At 41.3% G+C, this 23,811-nt stretch overlaps 2 protein-coding genes, 1 non-coding gene and 2 pseudogenes across 12 annotated transcripts in view; 4 read left to right on the plus strand and 1 right to left on the minus strand.

Annotated features, from left to right (window-relative positions):
• Positions 1–23,811, minus strand: part of COMMD1 (copper metabolism domain containing 1) — a 960,866-nt gene that overhangs the window by 733,820 nt on the left and 203,235 nt on the right. The window contains exon 1 of one of the 6 annotated variants that reach the window (XM_050753521.1): positions 12,675–12,685. The exons of the other annotated variants lie outside the window; for them this stretch is intronic. The gene's annotated coding sequence lies outside the window, so the exon portion shown is untranslated. Of the gene's footprint in view, positions 1–12,674; positions 12,686–23,811 lie in introns of those variants that run through there. 6 annotated transcript variants of the gene reach the window in all.
• USP34 (ubiquitin specific peptidase 34) overlaps positions 1–23,811 on the plus strand; it is a 287,921-nt gene that overhangs the window by 49,233 nt on the left and 214,877 nt on the right. For 4 of the 5 annotated variants that reach the window (XM_050753419.1, XM_050753418.1, XM_050753421.1 and 1 more), the window contains exons 2-3: positions 1,663–1,750; positions 17,355–17,775. In XM_050753419.1, the coding sequence (XP_050609376.1) occupies positions 1,663–1,750; positions 17,355–17,775 (509 nt within the window). Of the gene's footprint in view, positions 1–1,662; positions 1,751–17,354; positions 17,776–23,811 lie in introns of those variants that run through there. The other variant, XM_050753423.1, reaches the window with a different exon arrangement.
• On the plus strand, positions 5,100–5,232 carry LOC126934538 (small nucleolar RNA SNORA70). Its single transcript, XR_007719002.1, has one exon. It is a non-coding gene; the product is annotated as a small nucleolar RNA SNORA70 (small nucleolar RNA).
• On the plus strand, positions 5,503–12,251 carry LOC126933612 (alpha-endosulfine-like; annotated as a pseudogene).
• LOC126934537 (uncharacterized) lies at positions 5,504–5,591 on the plus strand (annotated as a pseudogene).

Raw genomic sequence — 23,811 nt, forward strand, 5'->3', positions numbered from 1 at the left:
ATGATGATAGCTGTGTGTTTGGAGAACTCTAGTCTGATGAAATGTCCTTCCCTTGCCTTTCTGGTTCTGGGTTGGATGGAATGAGATGGAAAGTTTTTGTTGTTTAGCAGTTAGGCTGCCAGGTGGGCCTCTGGTGAGGGTGGTTTTCTGACCACACAAACTTTTTTCAGAATGTGTGCCCTGTGTGTTTTTTGTTAGAGAGGGATATGATGGTTGTAGCCACTCTTCCCTGTGTTTTTAAGCACTGTTAAGGCTGGGGAAGGAAAACTGACAGAGCGTACTGTGATCCCTTCTTCACCTTGCTGAAATCATACGATGCCAGAGGTTGTTTTTAGTGGTTGCTTCATCTTAGGCCCCCACTTTATCTTATTCTGTCCTAGTTAATAGGCTTTGTTTCCTGAGTCTTCTCTCTGATGGTCAGTAGTGTCTACGGCTTCCAGGGCTTCAGATGTGATCTAGGTCCCAAAAGCCTGGTCTTGGGTGTAGGTGTTACTACCTTGTGACTGTTCCACATATATTTTGGCCTGACGCCTTTTCCTTTTCTCCTTGGCCGAGGTAATTTTTTTTAAACCCCTTCTTGGTTAATCAGTATTACCAGAGAGGAATCTTCCAACCTCCTAGTTCAGCTTACCAGCATTTTTGGAGCTGAGTTGAGGAAGTGTGCTGTAAGTCTTAACATTGTGTATATAGTCTGATTAAGTAGAAGGGGTGTGTGTGTGTGTTTTAAATGTAAACTAACCTCGTATGTATTTGGTACAGGAAAAATATTAGTATAGTGGGACATCTTACTGCTTCATAGGGGATTTCTCCTCACATTAATGTGATGCAGAAATCCAGGCAAGATTTCTGGGGATTAAAGAGAAGACACTAGCAACATATAAAGAAACAGTGAAAAAGCTGATAAGCCTCAAAAATGCTTTCTTGTACATACATAATAATTGCTTTAGTGGCTTCAAAGACCCTTATGTTTTCTACTTTGTAAAGCTGTGTGGACCAGCCGAAGAAGGTAAAAGGCATTAAAATGATGGAATTATGAGAATGATTATGTTCAATTTTTATTATTTTGGGAAATTGTCTTTTGATGAGAACTGAATGCTCTCAAGCTTCCTTATATCAAAAGAGGAAGGCCGTGTGAAGGAAGCTATGACTTCAAGGAAGGTATGCTCTGTGGCTACTGCTGATACACCTGAGAGGAGTGTCATGAGACTGGTTCTTGGAATACTAAGCTGGAGGCTAGAATCAGTGCTACTGCTTTCAGATACAGCAAGCTGACAAGTCCTTGGTCTCTCCTCCTGCCTTCTTCTAGTACCCTATAGGCACTGGAGGAACAAGATCTTAACAGGAAGACAGCTGGAAATGAAAAATGTAGCTTGCATGGTCCCAGCCTCAGCATCACAACAGAAGGGTGGTTTTGGAGATGAGAGATAATCCCAGAATAAGTGGCGAAGTCTCACCGCCCCCCTCACCCCTTACATCTGTCAAAAATCTGTTCTTAAGCTCAGATGAGTTATTAATTAAAAGTAGACTTATTTTCTTTGGAAGCAAAAGAATGATTATCTGAAATGTTTACATTTGTAACTCTTGACTTTATTTTGAACTATTTATTGGCTTTAATACTGGTTTAGCATTATTAATAATTTTAAAATTTCTTTTTTATTTCAGTATCAGATGTAGAAGGTGGTGATGGACTGCAGCTCAGAAAGGAACATACTCTCAAAATATTTACTTATATCAATTCCTGGACACAGAGGTATGCATCTTTAGGTATTTTGAAGACTAATTTTTGTGAGTTGTGTTATAAGTTGCCATTTTTATTGTCACATTTTCTTTTTAGGATGTTGGGTTAGATACCATTAGTTACTAAATGACAGTTTGTCAGTATTTATTAAATCTTTACTCATGAGGTCGATCATGATTCTGTTTTTAAAACATGGGCATAAATAACAGTTTCTTTCTTTGACCCCTCCTTATTTAGGGATATGAGAGTGACAGAAATTCTGAAAAATAACTGTTTTGAGAGATTAAATAATTTTTATGGTGTAGCTAAAGGCTTGTAACAATCTTAATCCTTAGAAAAGTCATTGTGATAGGGGATACTTTTAAGCCACTTGCTATCTGTTTCTTTTCTGTAATTATGTATATCAGACCAGTTTCTAAATAATACATTTATTGAGACTATAGGAAATAAAATTTTAGGAAAACAAATGTTAATATAATCGAAGTATATAACAAGGATTCCTGTTCCTCAGTGTGATTTTAACTAGTCTTTGCTAATAATTTTTTCCCTTGAATAAACAAATGAAAATAAACATTATTTTAACTTCTGTGCCTACCTAGTTTAAACTTAGTCCTTCTAAAACATTTTAATGGATAAGAATGTTTGAAGCATTGTGTGCCAGTGAACATGTTAAATGCAGTGATACATAAATGAATGTTCTGAGGTATACAGTCTAGCTGAACATAGAGTTTAGCTGAATAGTTTAGCTTCAGATAACATTTGCTCTACGGTAATATCCTTTTTGCTTCTTTCAGTAAAGTTGGCAGATACCCTTGTTGCAAAAGAGTTTGTGGATTTTATGTAAACATTCTGTACCATCATTATTGGCATTTCTTTTTCAGTCTCACTGAATTTCAGTAAATTTAGCAGTGGTTACTGTTGCATTATGGATGGAATGGATGAATATTACATAATACTAATATGTTTATGATTGAAGGTGAACTTTAATAGTCCACAGTGATTTGCTGAGAAATGTTGCATCTGAGTCATAATCTTGAGTTTTAATTATTGTAACTACAGCTAGGGTGGCAACATGTTATACTAGGAAAAAAAATCTACACTTCTGATTTCAGGATCTATAAGTTTGCCACTGAATAAAATGAAATCCAGAGAAACAAAATCATTTTCCTAAAATCTCATCACTAGTTATTGGTGGAGATGGGGTGGGAGTTATATTTTCTCATTCCTAATAGACTTGTATTCTAGCTTATTTTTAATCCCTGTATTATGAAATTTTAACCAAGAGTCTGTGGATGTCAATGAAATTATAAAGGAGGTTTTCATATGTGCAGTTTTAGGCAGTAATTCTTAGATCTTACTAGAATATCAAAGTGTTTGCCTCCAAACCATAGAGAGCCTGTGGTTTACCTCGTGTTGCCCTAGAATGTAGTGATTAAGAAAAGTGTGGCCTGGCAGGTTGTGGCGGCCCGTGCCTGTCTCTTTGAGAGGCTGTGAGGCGGAGGATCACTTGAGCCTAGGAGTTCGAGACCTGCCTGGGCTACAGGGCGAGACCCCATCTCTGTTTAAAAAAAAAAAAAAAAAAAAAAAAAAAGTGGCCTTGGCTCTAGATAGACAAGGATTCTAGTCCTGCTTCATCACCTGTGAGCGAGTGATTATGACAAATTAGTTAAGTTGTATAAACTCTCACTTCCTCATTGGTGGAAATAGAATAATAATAAAGCTACTACTGCCTTAATGACATTGTAAGGAAACAAAGTGCTTAGCTCTGTATTTGCTAAAAGGACTTAATAAACACCTATTTTAATTAAATTTGTTAAAATTTGTTCTGGAAAATGAAATACAAATTAAGATGTAAAGCTAAGCTGGAGAACATTGAATAATTTGTAATTTTGTTCACCTGTCAATAAGTATGAACAGTTGTTAGCTCGTAGTAACAAAAGTGGAATGTTATACTCTTAATTGTTTGTGCTGATAGAAGGGAGAACAGGTAAAAATAGTTAGATCACAGTGCTTTGTAGTGAAAATTTTTGTCTATTCTCATCTCCCTCTCTTCCTCCCCTAAATTATTTTCTTGAGCTTCAGAAAATATTGTTGCCTAGATTAAGATTGTGGTTCTCATTAGGGGATAAACAGGTACTAATAAAGCATGTATAATCTCCAAAAGGCATCATTAACTTGGGGGCCGTGGACCAGGTGAGTCCATAAGTGAACCTTAGCGTGCTGATAAACCCGTGATATTTCATACAACATGTTATTTATAAGTTTCCTGAAGAAAAAAAGCTTTCATAAGATTATCAGTGGTCATAAATTGTTTTTGTAGTGTATTAACTACAATATAGATAATGGAGAATGTTCACTTCAAAAATAGTATGGTAGGCCAGGTGTGGTTGCTTCTGTGTGTAATCCCAGCACTTTGAGAGGCCAACATGAGTGGATCACCTGAGGTCAGGAGTTCAAGACCAGCCTGACCAACATGGTGAAACCCCATCTCTAATAAAAATACAAAATTAGCCAGGGGTGGTGGTGTGTACCAGTAATCCCAGCTACTCAGGAGGCTGAGGCATCAGAATCATTTGAACCCAGAGACGGAGGTTGCAGTGAGCTGAGATTTGTGCCACTGCATTCCAGCCTGGGCAGTAGAGTGAGACTCCATCTCAAAAAAAAAAAAAAAAAAGTATGTTAACAATAATTCAATATTTACAAGCATTATAAAGATTTTTGGCCCAGGGTAATGGCTCATGCCTGTAATCCCAGCACTTCGGGAGGCCCAGGGAGGTGGATCACTTGAGTTCAGGAGTTCAAGACCAGCCTGATCAACATGATGAAACCCCGTCTCTACTGAAAATACAAAGATTAGCCAGGTGTGGTGGTGCTCATGTGTAACCCCAGCTACTCGGGAGCCTGAGGCAGGAGAATCATTTGAACTTGGGAGGCAGAGGTTGCAGTGAGCTGAGATCACGCCACTGTACTCCAGCCTGGGGGACAGAGCAAGACTATGTCGCAAAAAAGATTTTAGTATTTTATACTATTTTTTCTCTTATTTAAATGATACAGTCATTGTAGGGAAAGAAAAGAAACTTTGATAAACTAGAGAATCGAAGTTAAATAAAAAACATGCCACGATTCAGAGTAACAACTTGTAACTTTTTGTGTATATCCATGGTGTGAGAGATTGCGAACAGTACAGTTTTAAATTTTACAAAAATGTGGTTTTACTATATGTATACTTTATGGTCTGATATTTCAGGTACAGTTAACCGTGGTCAGTCTCTGTGATCAAGTGTTATCTGTGCCATCATTTTTAAGTGCTGTTTAACAGTCATATAGCTGTCTCTACTTTGGCTATAACATGACGGAGGTCCTGCAGCCAATTAAGCCAACTGAGTTCCCTTCCTTATGGGGGCCCCAGTGTGCAGTCGCTGCAAACAGCAGCTTCCGGCCGGGCGCGGTGGCTCAAGCCTGTAATCCTAGCACTTTGGGAGGCCGAGACGGGCGGATCACAAGGTCAGCAGATCGAGACCATCCTGGTTAACACGGTGAAACCCTGTCTCTACTAAAAAATACAAAAGACTAGCCGGGCGAGGTGGCAGGCGCCTGTAGTCCCAGCTACTCGGGAGGCTGAGCCAGGAGAATGGCGTAAACCCGGGAGGCGGAGCTTGCAGTGAGCTGAGATCTGGCCACTGCACTCCAGCCTGGGCGACAGAGCTAGACTCCGTCTCAAAAAAAACAAACAAACAAAAAAAACAAACAAAAAAAAAAAAAAAACAAAAAAAAAAAAAAAACGGCAGCTTCCTTGGTAGTATATGCAGCCTGTTTGTTGTATGGGTTGCTCTAAGGGACCTTGGAGACAGGCCTTTCAGATGTATGTTCATGTTTCTGACCTTGCGCTATCCCAATGTAGGCTCCAAACAGGCATGCGAGGTGCCTTTGCAAAGCCCCAGGGCACTGTGTCCAGGGTTCATGCTGGCCAAGTTATGTCCACCTGCACTAAGCTGCAGAACAAGGAGCATGTGATTGAGGCCCTGCGCAGGGCCAAGTTCAGGTTCCCCAGCTGGAAAATCCACATCTCAAAAAAGTGGGGCTTCACCAAGTTCAATGCTGATGAATTTGAAGACATGGTGGCTGAGAAGCCGCTCATCCTAGATGGCTGTGGGTTCAAGTACATCCCCAGTCATGGCCCTCTGGACAAGTGGCTGGCCCTGCACTCATGAGGGCTTCCACTGTGCTGCGGCCTCTTAATACTCACCAATACATTCTACTTGCTGTCCCCCCCCCCCCCCCCGAAAAAAAAGATTAGGGAGGTTAATAACACATGTTTGTTTACCAGATTATCATCATTTTGTTAATTTAATGATTGGGAATGGAATAGGAGGAAAACTAACTCAGAAAATGGGAAGAGAAAGGAATAGGAGAATAAATTGAAGACTAAATTAGGGAAAGGGCATATACACATCTGCAAAGGAATATCATGTATGACAGAAGCTCCGCTACCACAGAGCATAATTCCTCATGTTGTAAGTGTTGTTGTTGTTGTTGTTGTTGTTGTTTTGCTTGTTTTAAGCTTACTACAAAATGGAGTTAGGTTTATATCTTGGAAATTCCATATTCCTTAGCAGGTATTTAAAGCTCTTTATTATCTCCTACCTATCAACTACTTAACTTTATTTCAGGAATTTCTTCTGTATAAGAACTCTGGATGCCAGCCAGGGTGAAGTTCTCTGTCAGGTTTCCAGGCTAAAAGTAGTACATTTTATACTTGTCATTTGTGCTTAGTCTTTGAAGCTTTTATTTTTATGTTTTCATTGTTTTAATAAATTTTATTTTTTAGAATAGTTTTAGAAGCCATTGCTTTTAAATAGGTTAAATGTATGTGGTTCACTCTTTTTGTTTTTTTTTTTGAGACGGAGTCTCGCTGTTGCCCAGGCTGGAGTACAGTGGTGTGATCTCGGCTCACTGCAAGCTCTCGGCCTCCCAAAGTGCTGGGATTACAGGCATGAGCTACCACGCCTGGCCAGTGTACGCATATGTGGTTCACTCTTTAAGGCTCTGCCTTTTATTTTGGCATCAAGAAATTTGTTTGGCCAATGGACTATTGATACTGACCGCTGTTTAAAGTAGTGCTTTTCATAAATTAGCTGATACATAAAACAGTTTTTGGTGAGGTTGAATACTGTAGAGTAATAGTCCTTTCATGCTTTCAGCAGAATCCTTTCATGCTTTCAGCAGAACTAGGCTAGGGAAATGATATTAGACCCATTGGAATATTTGTTGCTAGGTGGAATTCTAAAACCTAACCTGCAAAGAATTTTATTTTGACATGTAGATTCCTCATGAATGTTGACTTAGTATTAATTTTAAAATTAAAGCTACATATTTTATATGAGGCATTTAGAAATTTTTATCATTGCATTTCAAAAACATAAGTGCATTTTATTTAGGTGGGCAGCATATAATTCTACTTAGATACTTTTAGCAGGCAGGAATGAGACTGAGAAGAAAATGAGATAAGCTCAGATGGTGGAAGGATATGTATGATATTGGTGTACCAACATAAGTAATACAGAGTTAAAAAAAAAAAAATTAGTTGGCAGGGAAATGCCTATAATAAAAAAGTCTCTGTGTCCCCTGTCTCCTCACCCTTCTTTCTGTCTTCACCTTTTTCAGATGTTGGTTGGTTTTTTTTTTTTTTTGAGACAATCTCGCTCTGTCCCCCAGGTTGGAGTGCAGTGGCATGATCTCAGCTCACTGCAAGCTCCGCCTCCCGGGTTCACACCATTCTCCTGCCTCAGCCTCCTAAGTAGCTGGGACTACATGCGCCTGCCACCAGGCCCACTTAATTTTTTGTATTTTTAGTAGAGACGGGGTTTCACTCTGTTAGCCAGGACGGTCTTGATCTCCTGACCTCGGGATCTGGCCGCCTTGGCCTCCCAAAGTGCTGGGATTACAGGCGTGAGCCACCACACCAGGCTGGTTTTGATATTAACCTCTATATAGTATTCTGAAATACTCTTCTTATATTGCTGTTGCTACATCAATTTTAGGTGTAACCTATTAACTTCCATTTATGATATATAAGGATTTCATTCTTTTACCTTCTCCAATTCTCTCAGTATAGTTACATCTGTTCTTAGAGTAGTTCTAAAAATAAAAATGTTGCTCAGCAATGAGCCAAAAAAGTTCCCTAGTTCATTTTATATCTTGCATGTTCTCTCTTTCTTGGTTTACTTTTTTCATTCAGTTAATTTTCTGTGTGTGGATCACTTTATTCTTCTCAAACGCTCGTAAACTATGCATCATTAGGTGATCTATTATCCCCCCACCCCTGGTCATAGCCCTAGAGTATTGATTACTTTCTAGAATTACTAAACTACCTTCCCTTCACATCTCATCCTTATAATTCATTTTGCTTGTCTCTGAGGCAGGAGAACTTTAGGGTCTGGAGGCAGGGAATCTGAGACCAATTCACGCTGACTTCCTAGAATTAAATGAAAAGGAAAACCCTGAGATTCCATGCGTGAGTAGCAAAAGGACCAGAGGCTACCCGCTTTGCAACCTCCCCACACTTTTCTGTGTGGCAGGTGAAAAATTGAAATTACCATTGATTGGTCCCCTCCTGCAACTAATTACGCTGGTGGCAGGCCAAGTCTTCATCTGCATAGGAGTATAGCTTTGTAACTTCAGCCTCTGACTGGTCTTTGGCATAGGGTGTAACTTTGTAACTTCAGACTGATCATGGGCCACTACTTCATTTAGGTAGGGTGTACACCAAGTAACCAATAGGAAACCTCTAGAGGGTATTTAAACCCCAGAAAATTCTGTAACTGGGTCCTTGACTCCCTTGCTCTGACTGTTCCCACCCTGTGGAGTATACTGTCATTTTCAGCAAATCTCTGCTTTTGTTGCTTTATTCTTTGCTCACTTTGTTTGTGCTTTTGTCCTATTCTTTGCTCAAAGCGCCAAGAACCTGGGTACCCTCCTCTGGTAACATCTCCTTTCTTGGATCTCCAAGTTTCCTGGATTCCATTTTGTCATCTTTTTAGTTTACTTCCTTGTTGTGGAGGACATCTTTTCTGAGAGAGGATACATGGGGAGACAAATGTTTATTAGACCTTCCAGACCTGAAATGTCTCTCCTACCCTTATACTTACTGATAGGTCTTATTGGATACAGAATTATAGGTGGAAAATTGCTTGCAGAATTTCGGTAGTATTGATCCATTGTATTCTAGGTTCCAGTATTGCTTTGGAGAAGCAGTAGCCCTTTTTATTTCTGTGCTTTTCCTTAATACTCTTTTGTTTTTTAAAATTATTTATTTATTTTTGTAGAGACGGAGTCTCACTCTGTAGCCCAGGCTGGAGTGCTGGAGTGCAGTGACGTGATCTTGGCTCACTGCAGCCTCCGCCTCCTGGGTCCAAGCAGTTCTCCTGCCTTAGCCTCCCGAATAGCTGGGACTACAGGCACACGCTGCCACGCCTGGCTAATTTCTTTTGTATTTTAGTAGAGATGGGGTTTCACCATGTTGTCTGGGCTGGTCTCGAACTCTTGAGCTCAGGCAATCCACCCACCTTGGCCTCCCAAAGTGCTAGGATTACAGGCGTGAGCCACTGCACGTGGCCTCTTTTATTTTTTTTATTTTTTACTTTTTAAATTTTTTTGAGACAGAGTCTCGCTCTGTTGCCAGGCTGGAGTGCAATGGCGTGATCTTGGCTCACTGCAACTTCCGCCTTCCAGGTTCAAGCAATTCTCCTGCCTCAGCCTCCTGAGTATCTTAAACTACAGGCACATGCCACCACACCCAGCTAATTTTTGTATTTTTAGTAGAGTCGGGGTTTCACCATGGATGGTCTCTATCTCCTGACCTCGTGATCCGCCTGCCTCAGCCTCCCAAAGTGCTGGGTTTACAGGCATGAGCCACCACGCTCGGCCTCCTTGATACTCTTTATCACCCTCCCTGAAAGCTTTTAGGATCTGTATCCCTCCTCAGCTTCAGCAATGTTCTGTCTGTTTTGGTGGGCCTTTTGGTTGTGAAAATTTTATTTCATAATTTCCTTAATTCTGTATTTATTGCTCTCACTTCCTGGAACTATATTAGTGAGATATTGTACCCTTCTTGATTACTTCCTTTTCATATTCACCCCCTTTTTTTTTTTTTTTGAGATGGGATTGCTGTGTTGCTAAGGTTGGAGTGCAGTAGCGTGATTATGGCTGACTGTGGCCTCAACTTCCTGGGCTCAAGTGATTTTCCCACCTCAGCCTCCCAAGTAGCTGGGACCACAGGCATATGCCATTATACTCAGCTAATATATTTTTTTATTGTAGAGAGGAGGTCTCGTGATGTTGCCCAGGTTGGTCTTGAACTCCTGGGTTCAAGCAGTCATTCCACCTTGGCCTCCTAAAGTGCTGGGATTACAGGTGTGAGCCATTGCACCAAGTCTTTTCTCTCCATTATTCATATTTTTTTTCTATTTTGTGGGAGATTGCATTTTTCCCTTTTGCGGACCTTTTGTTGAATTTTACAAATTGCTATAATTTTAATTGGTTTTTAAATTGTAAATGATGTATATGCAAAAAGGTATATGACATGTATTTGTGTACATTATTACAGTGCTCTGAATTTTGTTATTATTTTGGCTGTCTGACCAAAAAAATGCTCTGTTTTGTAATCTGAATTTATATTTTCATAACATTTCATTCTTATTTCAGTAATCTAATATCTTATATCTCTCAGGATATAAATTACAGCTAAAGTCTTTTTTTTTCTTTTTGTGTTTTATCTATTTCCTCTAAATTTCTTTTGCTTTCTTTTTTCTTTTCTTTTTTTTTTTCTTTTTTTTTTGAGACAGTTTCACTCTTGTTGCCCAGGCTGGAGTGCAATAGCGTGATCTTGGCTCACTGCAACCTCTGCCTCCTGGGTTCAGGTGGTTCTCCTGCCTCAGCCTCCCAAGTAGCTGGGATTACAGGCATGTACCACCATGCCCAGCAGATTTTGTATTTTTAGTAGAGACAGGGTTTCTCCATGTTGGTCAGGCTGGTCTCAAACTTCTGACCTCAGGTGATCTGCCCGCCTCGTCTCCCAAAGTGTTGAGATTACAGGCATGAGCCACCGCGTCACCTTACTGTTTGTTTTTATATGCCTTTGGTGATCCAAAGGCAGATAAAATTTTTCTTGCAAATCTTATTATTGTTATTCTTTCTTGGTTATGAGAGGAGTACTAAACAGTGAATTTGAAGGTCTCTGTGGTCAGGGCATCTCAGATGTTGGCCACCACTGTATGATGGTTAAATGGTGAGTAGGCTTTCTTGTTGGGGCTAAATGGGCTTTTTCTATTCCAAACCCCACCACAAATACACTAAACTAAGAACACACTAGGACAGAAAGCATGGGACGAAAGATGACAACTATCAGCGTAGTTTGGATGACAGAAAAGGGACAAATAGTAACTCAGAGTGAAAGAAATAAACTTGGAAAGAGCTACAAAAAGACATTTAAAAGAAGTATCTTTCAATCTTTGGCTTTGCGATATGTTAGTCTGGTGGTTGGGGTACCAGATAGGAAAGGTACTTGAGGAGGTTTACCATTTAAGTCATATATTTCACTTATCTTGCTTTCAGTTTTTTTCCCTTTCTTTTCTTTTTCCAGACAGCGTCTCGATCTGTCACTGGGCTGGAGTGCAGTGGCATAGTCTAGCTCACTGCAGCCTTGACCTGTGGGGCTGATTTTTCTTTTTCTTTGTAAATCTCTTTCTTAGCTAGTTAGAAGTTTATTCCTTTCGAGTGGCAGGAGCCGAAGCAGCAGCGCAGGTTGTCCCCGTTTCCCCTCCCCCTTCCCTTCTCTAATTGCCTTCCCGGGCCCCCTACACTCCAGTCCCGGTCCCGCCATGTCCCAGAAAGAAGAAGAGAACCCTGCGGAGGAGATCGGCAAGGAGAAGCGGGACACGCAGGAGAAAGAAGGTATTCTCCCTGAGAGAGCTGAAGAGGCAAAGCTAAAGGCCAAATACCCAAGCCTAGGACAAAAGCCTGGAGGCTCCGACTTCCTCATGAAGAGACTCCAGAAAGGGCAAAAGTAATTTGACTCAGGAGGCTACAACATGGCCAAAGCCGAGATGAAGAATAAGCAGCTGCCCCGTACAGGACCAGATAAGAACCTGGTGACTGGTGACCACATCCCCAACCCACAGGATCTGCCCCAGAGAAAGTTCTTGCTCGTCACCAGCAAGCTTGCGGGTGGCCAAGTTGAACGATGCTGCCTGGGGCTCCGCCAGATCCTGAGATGCTGCCCCCCTCCCCCCCGCCCCACACCTGGGTCCTGTGCTGGCTCCTGCCCCTTCTTGCTTTTGCAGCCAGGGGTCAGGAGGTGGCTCGGGTGTGGGCTGGAGAGGCAGCAGCCCTTGCACGTTGGTGTCCCTGGCACGTGGAGCCCCTTGGGCTGAGCACCAAGACCTTGAACCTTTTTTGTTTTACCTTTTTTCCAAATAACAATTGGGAGAAATCTCAATGAAATTCTGGGGGTGGGGGTGGGAGATACGGAGGAATATGAATTAGGGCTTGGAGTTAGTAAAAAAAACATTCCTGACTATCCTTCTTAACCACGTGGCTGGTGTGGGGTAGGTGTGAGGGGAAGGAAGTGGAGTGGACTAATGAAGAGGAGTTCTAGTTGAGCTCTGTAGATAAATGTCTTGTTTCAGTGTGGTTGGAGACCTGGTGTCAGATGAAAGAAACTCCATCTGTACAGACAGATGCAAACAGCTCCTCTGGTTCTGCAGAGCTAGTTGAGAACTCAACGTTAATCATTTTAAAAAGTACTGTCCTTGAAATAGATTTGCTGTGGGGAGCGGTGAGTGTGGGAGAAAGGAGCCATAAGCATGGGGAACCCCACAGAGCCCAAAGGACTTTTTCAGTATTTGAAATAAACAAAACAAAAACCCATGAAAACACCCCCCCCCCCAAAAAAAGAACTTTATTTCTTTCACTCTGAATTACTTACTATTTTTCCCTTTTCTGTCACTCAAAGTGTGTTGATAGCTGTCATCTTCTGTTTCATTATTTCTATTTTGGTAGAGTGTTCTTTAGTATATTTGTAGTAGGATTTGGAATAGAGAACAAGTAAGTTTATGTGTAAAATCAAGCTGGTTTTCGTGAAGCTTGTAGCTAAAAAAAATTCAAGCTGGTTTTGATTGAAAGTGATGTTTTTATTTAAAACACCTTTCTGCCTTGCATTTTGGATACAATGTACAGCAAGGGTCCCCAGCCCCTTGGCCACACACTGGTACCCAATTAGGAACCGGGCCACACAGCAGGAGGTGAAGGGCAGATGAGTGAGTGAAGCTTCATCTGTATTTACAGCCATTCTCCATTGCTCACATTACCACCTGAACTCCACCTCCTGTCAGATCAGTGGCAGCATCAGATTCTCACAGGAGCGTGAATCCTGTTGTGAACTGTGCATGTGAGGGATCTAGGTTGCACACTCCTCATGAGAATATAATGCTTGATGATCTATCGCTGTCTCCTATCACCCCCAGATGGTACCATCTAGTTGTAGGAAAACAAGCTCAGGGCTCCCACTAATGCTACATTATGGTGAGTTGTATAATTATTTCATTATATATTACAGTGTGATACTATAACATGCACAATAAATGTAATGTGCTTGAATCATCCCAAAGTCCTCTGGGTCCTGGGAGAAATTATCTTCCATAAAACGGGTCCCTGGTGCCAAAAAGGTTGGAAACCATTGATATACAGAGGGAAATGCTGTATTGAGAATTCACATGCCTAGACTTCTCAGAATTGAGTGTAATAGAATGAAAAATATTATTTACGTAATATACAGTTATTTAAAAAATACATACATTTGTGTACGTGTGTGTTCCCTCATGAGACTCACAACTCCTTTTGAACTTGTTTATTTTGGGTCTGGAAGGACCCAGACCCAGTTTCTTTTGTTACTTTGTTGACGTAATTTTTGTCTTTGAAGATCATCAGTTTTAGGTCCATTACCAAGCAGTTTAATGCTCATTGTCTAACATTTTTATTTTATTTTATTTTTATTTTTGTTTTGTTTTATTTTATTTTATTTTATTTTTTAATTTAATTTAATTTTTAAAATTTTATTTATTTTAGAGATGGAGTCTCGCTCTGTTGCCCAGGCTGGAGTGCAGTGGCACAGTCTTGGCTCACTGCAACCTCCACTTCCTGGGTTCAAGCAATTCTCCTGTCTCTGCCTCCCAAGTAGCTGGAATTGCACCCGCCACCACACCTGGCTAATTTTTATAGTTTTAGTAGAGACGGGGTTTCACGATGTTGGCCAGGCTGGTCTCAAACTCCTGACCTCAAGTGATCCACCTGCCTTGGCCTCCCAAAGTGCTGGCCTTACAGACAAGAGCCACTGCACCTGGCCCTAACACTTATTTTAAAAGTAAATTTGGCTGAATCTTTGGCTTTCTCCATCCAAATCTGACTTCAAGATCGTTTTCTGGGATTTCAGATTCCATTTTTAGTAAATGATCTGCCTGCCTCAGCCTCCCAAAGTGCTTACAGGCGTGAGCCACCACACCTGGCCTGACCTCTTTGAACCTGATTTTTCTAAGTTTTTTATGTTTTTTGAGACAGTCTGCCTCTATCACCCAGGCTGGAGTACAGTGGTGCAATCTTGGCTCACTGCAACTTCCGCCTCCCAGGTTCAGACAATTCTTGTGCCTCAGCCTCCTGAGTAGGTGGAATTACAGGTGTTTGTCACCACGCCCAGCTAATTTTCGTATTTTTAGTAGAGACGAGGTTTTGCTATATTGGCCAGGCTGGTCTCGAACTCCTGGCCTCTAGTGATATGCCCACTTTGGCTTCCCAAAGTGCTGGGATTACAGGCTGAGACATTGCACCTGCCTTACACTCAAGTTTATATGACCTCTCACTTTGGTTTTGTATGTGTTTTGAGAGAGAGAGTCTCACTCTGTCGCCCGGGCTGGAGTGCAGGGGTGCTATCTCGGCTCGCTGCAACCTCCGCCTCCCAAGTTCAAGTGACTTTCCTGCCTCAGCCTCCTTAGTATCTAGGATTACAGGTAGACTACCACGCCCATCTGATTTTTTATTTTTAGTAGAGATGAGATTTCACCATGTTGGCCAGGCTGGTCTCAAACTCCTGACCTTAAGTGATCTGTCTGCCTCAGCCTCCCAAAGTGCTGGGATTACAGGCGTGAGCCACCACACCCAGCCTGACCTCTTACTTTAAACCTGATTTTTCCTAAACATCGGAGGAAGAAGCTGTTAATCAGAAGAATTGGAGGAGAAATGTGTTTATTTTTCTTCTTGTGGGAGTTGTGATATTATAGAATTGTAAAGCTGGAGAGGTCTTAGAGGTAAAAATAAAAACCCTTTCATTTTGCCATAGATAAAAAAGATGTGATGCATTATTTATATATATTTATATAATTATATATTTCTGTGTGACAGAAATGCTCCAAAAGTAGTACTGTATCTTAAAACAGCAGTAAACATTTATTATCCTCAAAGTTTCAATGGGACAGGAATTTGGGACTCCTTTAGCTGTTCGGTTCTGGGTTGAGTTTCTCATAATGTTTTAGTCAGGATGTTGGCCCGGTGATAGTCTTGTAAAGGCTCATGCGGGGCTGGAGGATATACTTCCAAGTTGGCTTGCTTTAGTTAGTGATCAGGTTAGTGCTGTTTTTTTTTTTTTTTTTTTTTTTTTTTTTTTTTGAGACAGAATCTTGCTTTGTCACCCAGACTGGAGTGCAGTGGCACGATATCCTGCCTCAGCATCCCGAGTAGCTGGGATTACAGGTGCCCACCACCACGCCTGGCTAATTTTTATATTTTTAGTAGAGATGGGGTTTCACCATGTTGGCCAGGCTGATCTCGAACTCCTGACTTCAGGTGTTCCACCCACCTCGGCCTCCCAAAGTGCTGGGATTACAGGCGTGAACCAACTCACCCAGCCTCAGTGCTGGTTGTTAATGGGGAGGTCTTGGTACTTCCTCTTGTGAACTCCTAAAGGGCTGCTTGAGTGTTTTTCCATGATAGGTGGCTTTCCCTAGAGTAAGTGATCCAAAAGAGAGCAAGGCAGAAGTGACAGTGTCTTTTATGACCTAGTCTCAGATGTCACACATTGTCACTTCTACCACATTCTATTCACTAGAAGTGAGTTCCATCTACACAGAAGAGTATCAAGTAATTTGTGGCTGTACTTCAAATTCACGCTTGGAGAAATAAAATTATTTCCACATGATCATACAGGGCATTGGTGATCTATTCAGACTACAATATAGATGTTTTGATGCTATTACTAGGTGCAGATTATAGATTATAGTTGCTTAGCTGTCATCTGTCATTGGATACAAGTATTAGAACCAGGTACTTGTGTGTGTATAAATTACCTATTGATTCACCAGACCATTCCCTGCCTTTTTTTGATACATGATTTCGCTCTGTCACTCAGGCATGATCAGGGCTCACTGCTGTCTCAGCCGCCTGGGCTAGCGTCTCGAATAGCTGGGACTGCAGGCACAAGCCACGATGCCTAGCTAATTCTTTTATTTTTATTTTTTGTAGAGATAGGCCTCATTATGTTGCCCTGGCTTGTCTTGAGCTCCTGGACTTAAGTGATTCTCCCACCTTGGTCTCCCAGAGTGTTGGGATTACAGGTGTGAGCCACCCCACCTGGCTGAGATCCTTTTAATTACCTACATATGCCAGGCATTGTGCTACTAACTGAACATGTCTAAGGAGAACTGGATTTGTTTGTAATACTTTTTTTTTTGAGACTGTGTTTTGGTCTTGTTGCCCAGGCTGGAGTGCAGTGGTGTAATCTTGGCTCACTACAACCTCCGCCTCCTGGGTTCAAGTGATTCTCCTACCTAAGCCTCCCAAGTAACTGGGATTACAGGTGCCCACAACCATACCCGGCTAATTTTTTTTGTATTTTTAGTAGAGACAGGGTTTCATCATGTTGATCAGGCTGGTTTCGAACTCCTGACCTCAAATGATCCACCTGCCTGGACCTTCCAAAGTGCTGGGATTACAGGTGTGAGCCACCGCGCCCGGCCGATCCTGTTTTTTATATATATGTATATTTTACAGGAGCTGGGGAGAGAAAGAGAGTGTGTGTGTGTGTTTTGTGCCTAAACACTTTTGATTTACCAGATGGTGTCAGAGCACCCCTCCCAAATAGCCTTCAAGGACATTAACTTAAAAATGTGGCTGTTTTATTAGTTGACAACAAAATTCCTTATATTAAATAGCTGGCTTTATTAGTAAGATATTTTGTTATAGCCAGTTTCCTAATAACTTGCTCAACATATATTGAGTACTTGATACTGGAGAAATGCCACAATTCTTGTTTTTAAATAGTTCCTTGTGTAGAAGGACAGACAAATCCATACATGAAACTGAAGATGATAGCTGTAAACCTAACATGATGACTTTATACTAAGATACCAGTTGTTGCGATGCTATCTTTATGTTATTAAGGTGTACCACAGCAGGAAGGAAAAAATAAAAGCAAGTCTAGAAATAACTTAGTATTTCCTTACTTATTATTTTTTATTAAAAAATATAACTGCTGCTCTACTACTAATTTATTCATTTTTTTTTTCTCTTATAGGCAATGTCTATGCTGCTTCAAGGAATATAAGCATTTGGAGATTTTTAATCAAGTAGTGTGTGCACTTATTAACTTAGTGATTGCCCAAGTTCAAGTGCTCCGGGACCAGCTTTGTAAACATTGTACTACTATTAACATAGATTCCACGTGGCAAGATGAGAGTAATCAAGCAGAGGAACCACTGAATATAGATAGAGAGTGTAATGAAGGAAGTTCAGAAAGACAAAAATCAATAGAAAAAAAATCAAACTCTACAAGAATTTGTAATCTGACTGAGGAGGAATCTTCAAAGAGTTCTGATCCTTTTAGTTTATGGAGTACAGATGAGAAGGAAAAACTCTTACTATGTGTGGCAAAAATTTTTCAAATTCAGTTTCCCTTATATACCGCTTACAAGCATAATACTCACCCTACTATTGAGGTATGTAAAAATAGCTGTTGTGAATTTTAAGTAATACCAAGACTTAACTTGGCAGTCTGTTTCTCACTGATAAGTACGAAGACAGTTTTTGCTGGCAGAAAATCATTATTGTCACCAGAATTATTTAATGTTTCTCCAGAACATTTTTTTTTAGCAGTTTGTGCTGTAAATTTGCTCAATATAGTTCATCCTGTCAAGGAAAGATGTATACATTGAACTCAGAAAGTAAACTGGTAGTGATCTAAACATTTTACTGGTATAGATCTATGCTTATTTTATGACTCTTAATAAAAGTTGGCCGGGTGCGGTGGCTCAAGCCTGTAACCTCAGCACTCTGGGAGGCCGAGACGGGCGGATCGCGAGGTCGAGATGGAGACCATCCTGGCTAACCTGGTGAAACCCCGTCTCTACTGAAAAATACAAAAAACTAGCCGGGCGAGGTGGCAGGTGCCTGTAGTCCCAGCTCCTCGGGAGGCTGAGGCAGGAGAATGGCGTAAAGCCGAGAGGCGGAGCTGGCAGTGAACTGAGATCCAGCCACTGCACTCCAGCCTGGGCGACAGAGCAAGACTCCGCCTCAAAAAAAAAATAAATAAAAAAATAAATAAATAATAGTTGAGGGAAAGGAAACACGTGGAATTTTAAATTTCATTCTTAGAAACAGTCTACAGACCAGAATTTGCTTTCATCAAGAGAAAAGCTTAGCAAATTATCTGTAATTAGTAGTTTCAAATAATAATATTTTCTTTTGTAAGTTAAGATGCAGCCTTTGAGATGTCACAGTATAATTCTGCCATATTCTATTGTGCTGCTTTCTGTTACTTGAAGCAGTTCACAAGGGCATCCCAGATTTAAAGGGGTAATGAAGTAGACTCCATTTCTGGGGGGAGGAGTGGTGTAAAATTTCATTTTATATCTTATACATTCTGTTTCCTGTGCATCCTGGGAAATGAAGAGTTATGGCCATTAGAGAATCTACTATATTTTTTTGTTGTTGGTTTTAATCTGCCTCTTTTCTCTAGCTTACTTGTTCTGTAACCTTTATACTTCTCTTTCTTCGTGTGGAAAGTAGTAGTCCTTTACTGGGATATTTTCAGGTCGAATGGAGACTTGCTTGAAAACATAGCCTGAGGGCAGATATTTTCCGTTAGAATTCTTTGTAAGAATATTTTAAATCAGGCACACTTGGTTTCTCAAGTCACCCACTTGGCCTTCTTCCAAGTTGTAGTTTCGGTCCTTTCTTTCTTTCCTTTCTTCCCTTACTGTTCTAAAAAGTTTTTTTTTTTGTTTTTTTGTTTTTATTTTTGAGATAGTCTTGCTCTGTAGCCCAGGCTGGAGTGCAGTGGCGCGATCTCTGCTCACTGCAAGCTCCACCTCCCGGGTTCACACCATTCTCCTGCCTCAGCCTCCTGAGTAGCTGGGACTACAGGCGCCTGCCACCACGCCTGGCTAATTTTTTTCTTTGTATTTTTTAGTAGAGATGGGGTTTCACCCTTTTAGCCAGGATGGTCTCCATCTCCTGGCCTCATGATCCGCCCACCTCGGCCTCCCAAAGTGCTGGGATTACAGGCGTGAGTCACTGCGCCCGGCCTCTAAAGCTTTTTGATAAACTTTCATTCACTCCTGCTCTAGGTGGGGGGAAAAAAAGAGTATTTAAAATCAGATTGTACTCTGTCTTCTAAAAATCTTAGCCTGTGATCATCCAGTATAGAAACTGTTAATCTCTTACATGATATAAAATATATTAAATATTCTGAAAAAGTCATTCAGTCTTTTTTCAACGAAAGAGAGTCCCATCAGGCAAACTTGAAACATTTAATCTACATAAACACCATCTACATGGTGCTTTAGTATCTTAACTTGGTAATTGAAAGATGCTGAAAATAGTTTTCGTTAGGGACTTAGATATGTGAAATTCACAGATTTTTTTTCCAACTAAATTTCTTAATGATATAGAACTATAAGCAATACTGAATCTGCTGCTTCTAAAATAAACTTGGTATCAGTGTTCTTTCTTATTTTCAAAAATGGTAATCTCTAAATATAGGCATAATTACACTCCTGTACTTTGTTTTAAAGTGCTTTGTTATTACTCTTCTTGAGTATTTTATGTTACTCCTTGGTTGAAAGCAATGGTTTTGTGAGGTCTTTGAGGAAAATTCTAACAAAAAATACCCATAGATATAGTAAAAGAGTAACCTCCTTATACCAAATTGTATAATTTATTAGATATGTGCTTTTAAAATTTTCTTTTCGTAATAGTTGTTTCCCAGGTTTCTGTTATGTTAATAATGATCTGTTACAAGTGCTCTAAAATTTCTAGTTTCTGTCCTAATGACGATTTAATTAAATGTGGTAAGTTGGGTCAACTGTTTCAGATGGTCCTAGATCAAACACTTGGTAGCATACATGTTATAAAATTATATATATGTATAAATTTGCGTGTATATACACATAATTATTTTAAAGCAAATTATTATGAAATGTAATAAAGCTTACTAGAGGTTTTTATCCCACTTTTCTTTGAGGAAATAGTCCATCCAGTCTTTTTTTTACTGCTGTGCTGTCCTTTCTGAAGCCTTTGATTTTGATTTTTAGTTAATTTTTTTTTTTTTTTTTTTTTTTTTTTTTTTTTTTTTTTTTTTTTTTTTTTTTGAGACGGAGTCTCGCTGTGTCTCCCAGGCTGGAGTGCAGTGGCGTGATCTCAGCTCACTGCAAGCTCCGCCTCCCGGGTTTACGCCATTCTCCTGCCTCAGCCTCCCGTGTAGCTGGGACTACAGGTGCCCGCCACCTCGCCCAGCTAGTTTTTTGTATTTTTAGTAGAGACGGGGTTTCACCATGTTAGCCAGGATAGTCTCGATCTCCTGACCTTGTGATCCACCCGCCTTAGCCTCCCAAAGTGCTGGGATTACAGGCTTGAGCCACCGCGCCCGGCCAGTTAATATTTTTTAAAGAGGCACAACTTGACCAAAATTCTTAGAAGGACAAGATTCAAAACTCATGTGTTAGTATTTTGATAGCTGTGTCTTTAGAAACCTACTCAACACTTTTATTTTATAGAAGAAGCAACTGGCCTACAGAGGCTAAAAGATTTGATCAGGCATACTGCTGAGAAGAGTCCTAGAATCCGGGTCTTACTCTACTGCACTACTTCTAAATCATTTTGAACGAATTACTGTATTCTAAATAATACGGAAATTTGGAGACCCTCCTTCTGTCTCTTCCTTCCTCTCTTTCCTATTGTCCCCATCAAAGCTGATAATATTGTGAAAGGTTCGGTAATTGGACATAAGTAATATTAATTCAGAATAAAAAGGGGGAACGGCCTAGTTTGTTTTTTCCCCCCTTAAAAGACAGGGTCTTGCTCTGTCTCCCAGGCTGGAGTGCAGTGGTGTGATCACAGGTCACCGTAACCTTGAATTCCTGGGCTCAAACGATCCACCCACCTCAGCCTCCTGAGTAACTTGGACACTAGGCACTCACCACAGTGCTTGGCTAAGTTTATTTTTATTTTATTATTATTACTTTAAGAGATGGAGTTTATCTGTGTTTATAGGGTTTATCGAGACCAGGCTGGTCTCGAACTCTTGGCCTCAGGTGATCCTCCTCCTGCCTTGGCCTCCAAAGTGCTGGGATTACAGACTTGAGCCACGGTGCCTTGCCATGCTAGTTGCATTCTTTTTTTTTTTTTTTTTTTTTTTTTTTTTTTTGAGAGGGAGTCTCGCTCTGTCGCCCAGGCTGGAGTGCAGTGGCGCGATCTCGGCTCACTGCAAGCTCCGCCTCCTGGGTTCACGCCATTCTCCTGCCTCAGCCTCCTGAGTAGCTGGGACTACAGGCGCCCGCCACCGCGCCTGGCTAATTTTTTGTATTTTTAGTAGAGACGGGGTTTCACTGTGGTCTCGATCTCCTGACCTTGTGATCCGCCCGCCTCGGCCTCCCAAAGTGCTGGGATTACAGGCGTGAGCCACCACACCCGGCCAGCTAGTTGCATTCTTTATCCTGAATAATTATGTGTAATTCTGTGAAATGAGATATTGCCCTAGTGTTGTAAGTTTTTTCTGAGTATAGGGAAAAAGATTATGAAAATGATAGAAAGGGCCAGGTACAGTGGCTCACACCTGTAATCCCAGCATTTTTGGAAGCCAAGGCAAGAGGACCACTTGAAGCCGGGAGTTCAAGTCTAGGCTGCGCAACATAGCAAGAGCTCATCTCTACAAAAGAAAAGAAAAAAAATTAACTGGGCATAGTGGTACATGCCTGTATTCCCAGCTACTTGGGAGGCTGAGGCAAAAGGATCACTTGAGCCAGGAGTTCAAGGCTGCAGTGAGCTATGATCATGCCTCTACATGACAGAGTGGGACCCTATCTTTAAAAAAGTAGAAAGGAGAGAAACCACTGCATTTATGTTAAATATACATATGGTATAATCAGACAGGTTATATACTTGAGGCGTTTATTTTTTAATTTTTTTTTTTTTTTGAGATGGAGTCTCGCTCAGTCGCCAGGCTAGCGTGCAATGGCGCAATCTCAGCTCACTGCAACCTCTGCCTCCTGGGTTCAAGCGATACTCCTGCCTTACCCTCCCAAGTAGCTGGGACTACAGGCGCCCACCACAACGCCCAGCTAATTTTTGTATTTTTAGTAGAGGTGAGGTTTCACCATGTTGGCCAGGATGGTCTCGATCTCTTGACCTTGTGACTCGCCAGCCTTGGCCTCCCAAAGTGCTGGAATTACAGGCATGAGCTACCGCACCTGGCCTTATTTTTAAATTTTTGAATCAGGGTCTTCCTCTGTCACCCAGGCTGGAGGAGTATACTGGCACAATTATGATTCACTGTAGCCTTGAATTCCTGGGCTTAAGTAATCCTTCAACTTCAGTATCCTAAGTAGCTGGGAGTACAGGTGCATGCCTCTATGCCTAGCTAGTTTTTTTTTTTTTTTTTTTTTGAGACGGAGTCTCGCTCTGTTGCCCAGGCTGGAGTGCAGTGGCCAGATCTCAGCTCACTGCAAGCTCCGCCTCCCGGGTTTACGCCATTCTCCTGCCTCAGCCTCCCGAGTAGCTGGGACTACAGGCGCCCGCCACCTCGCCCGGCTAGTTTTTTGTATTTTTTAGTAGAGACGGGGTTTCACCAGGCTAGCCAGGATGGTCTCGCGCTCCTGACCTCGTGATCCGCCTGTCTCGGCCTCCCAAAGTGCTGGGATTACAGGCTTGAGCCACCGCGCCCGGCCCCTAGCTTGTTTTTTAATTTTTTTGAGGAGACAGGGTCTCACTCTGTTGCCTGGGCTGGTTTCGAACTCCTGGCTTTGGGCAGTCCTCCTGCCTCAGCCTCCCAAAGTGCTGGGATTATGAGCATGAGCCACCACGACCAGCCAGTTTAGTATCTTTTAGAATAATTCCAATGTTGTACAATTATCACTACTAATTCCAACATCACTGACTGCCTTTTAAGTGAAAATTTTATTTGAGACATTGAGTTTTTCTTGGTTTGATCATGGAGCAACATTTGTTGAATTTACATAGAATTGCCTTTCCTCTATAGTTACTCTTTTATTTCTCTCTGTTTTCTCTTTTAAAATAACCAAATAGGCCAGGCGCGGTGGCTCAAGCCTGTAATCCCAGCACTTTGGGAGGCCGAGGTGGGTGGATCACGAGGTCAGGAGATCGAGACCATCCTGGCTAACATGGTGAAACCCCGTCTCTACTAAAAATACAAAAAACTAGCCAGGCGGGTGGCGGGTGCCTGTAGTCCCAGCTACTCGGGAGGCTGAGGCAGGAGAATGGTGTAAACCCGGGAGGCGGAGCTTGCAGTGAGCTGAGATCCGGCCACTGCACTCCAGCCTGGGCGACAGAGAGACTCCGCCTCAAAAATAAATAAAAATAAAATAAAATAACCAAATTTCTCTGCTATAAATAGGATGGGATCAACTCATGTAGTAAATGGGAGGTGTTTGAGGAAAAAAACCCAAGACTTTAAAATCATTGATAAGTTTATTAAGGCCTTTCTCAGGGATTACCTAAAATAAGAACTTTTGAAAAAT

Source organism: Macaca thibetana, chromosome 13 (genome assembly GCF_024542745.1).
Source record: "Macaca thibetana thibetana isolate TM-01 chromosome 13, ASM2454274v1, whole genome shotgun sequence".
Taxonomy (NCBI): domain Eukaryota; kingdom Metazoa; phylum Chordata; class Mammalia; order Primates; family Cercopithecidae; genus Macaca; species Macaca thibetana.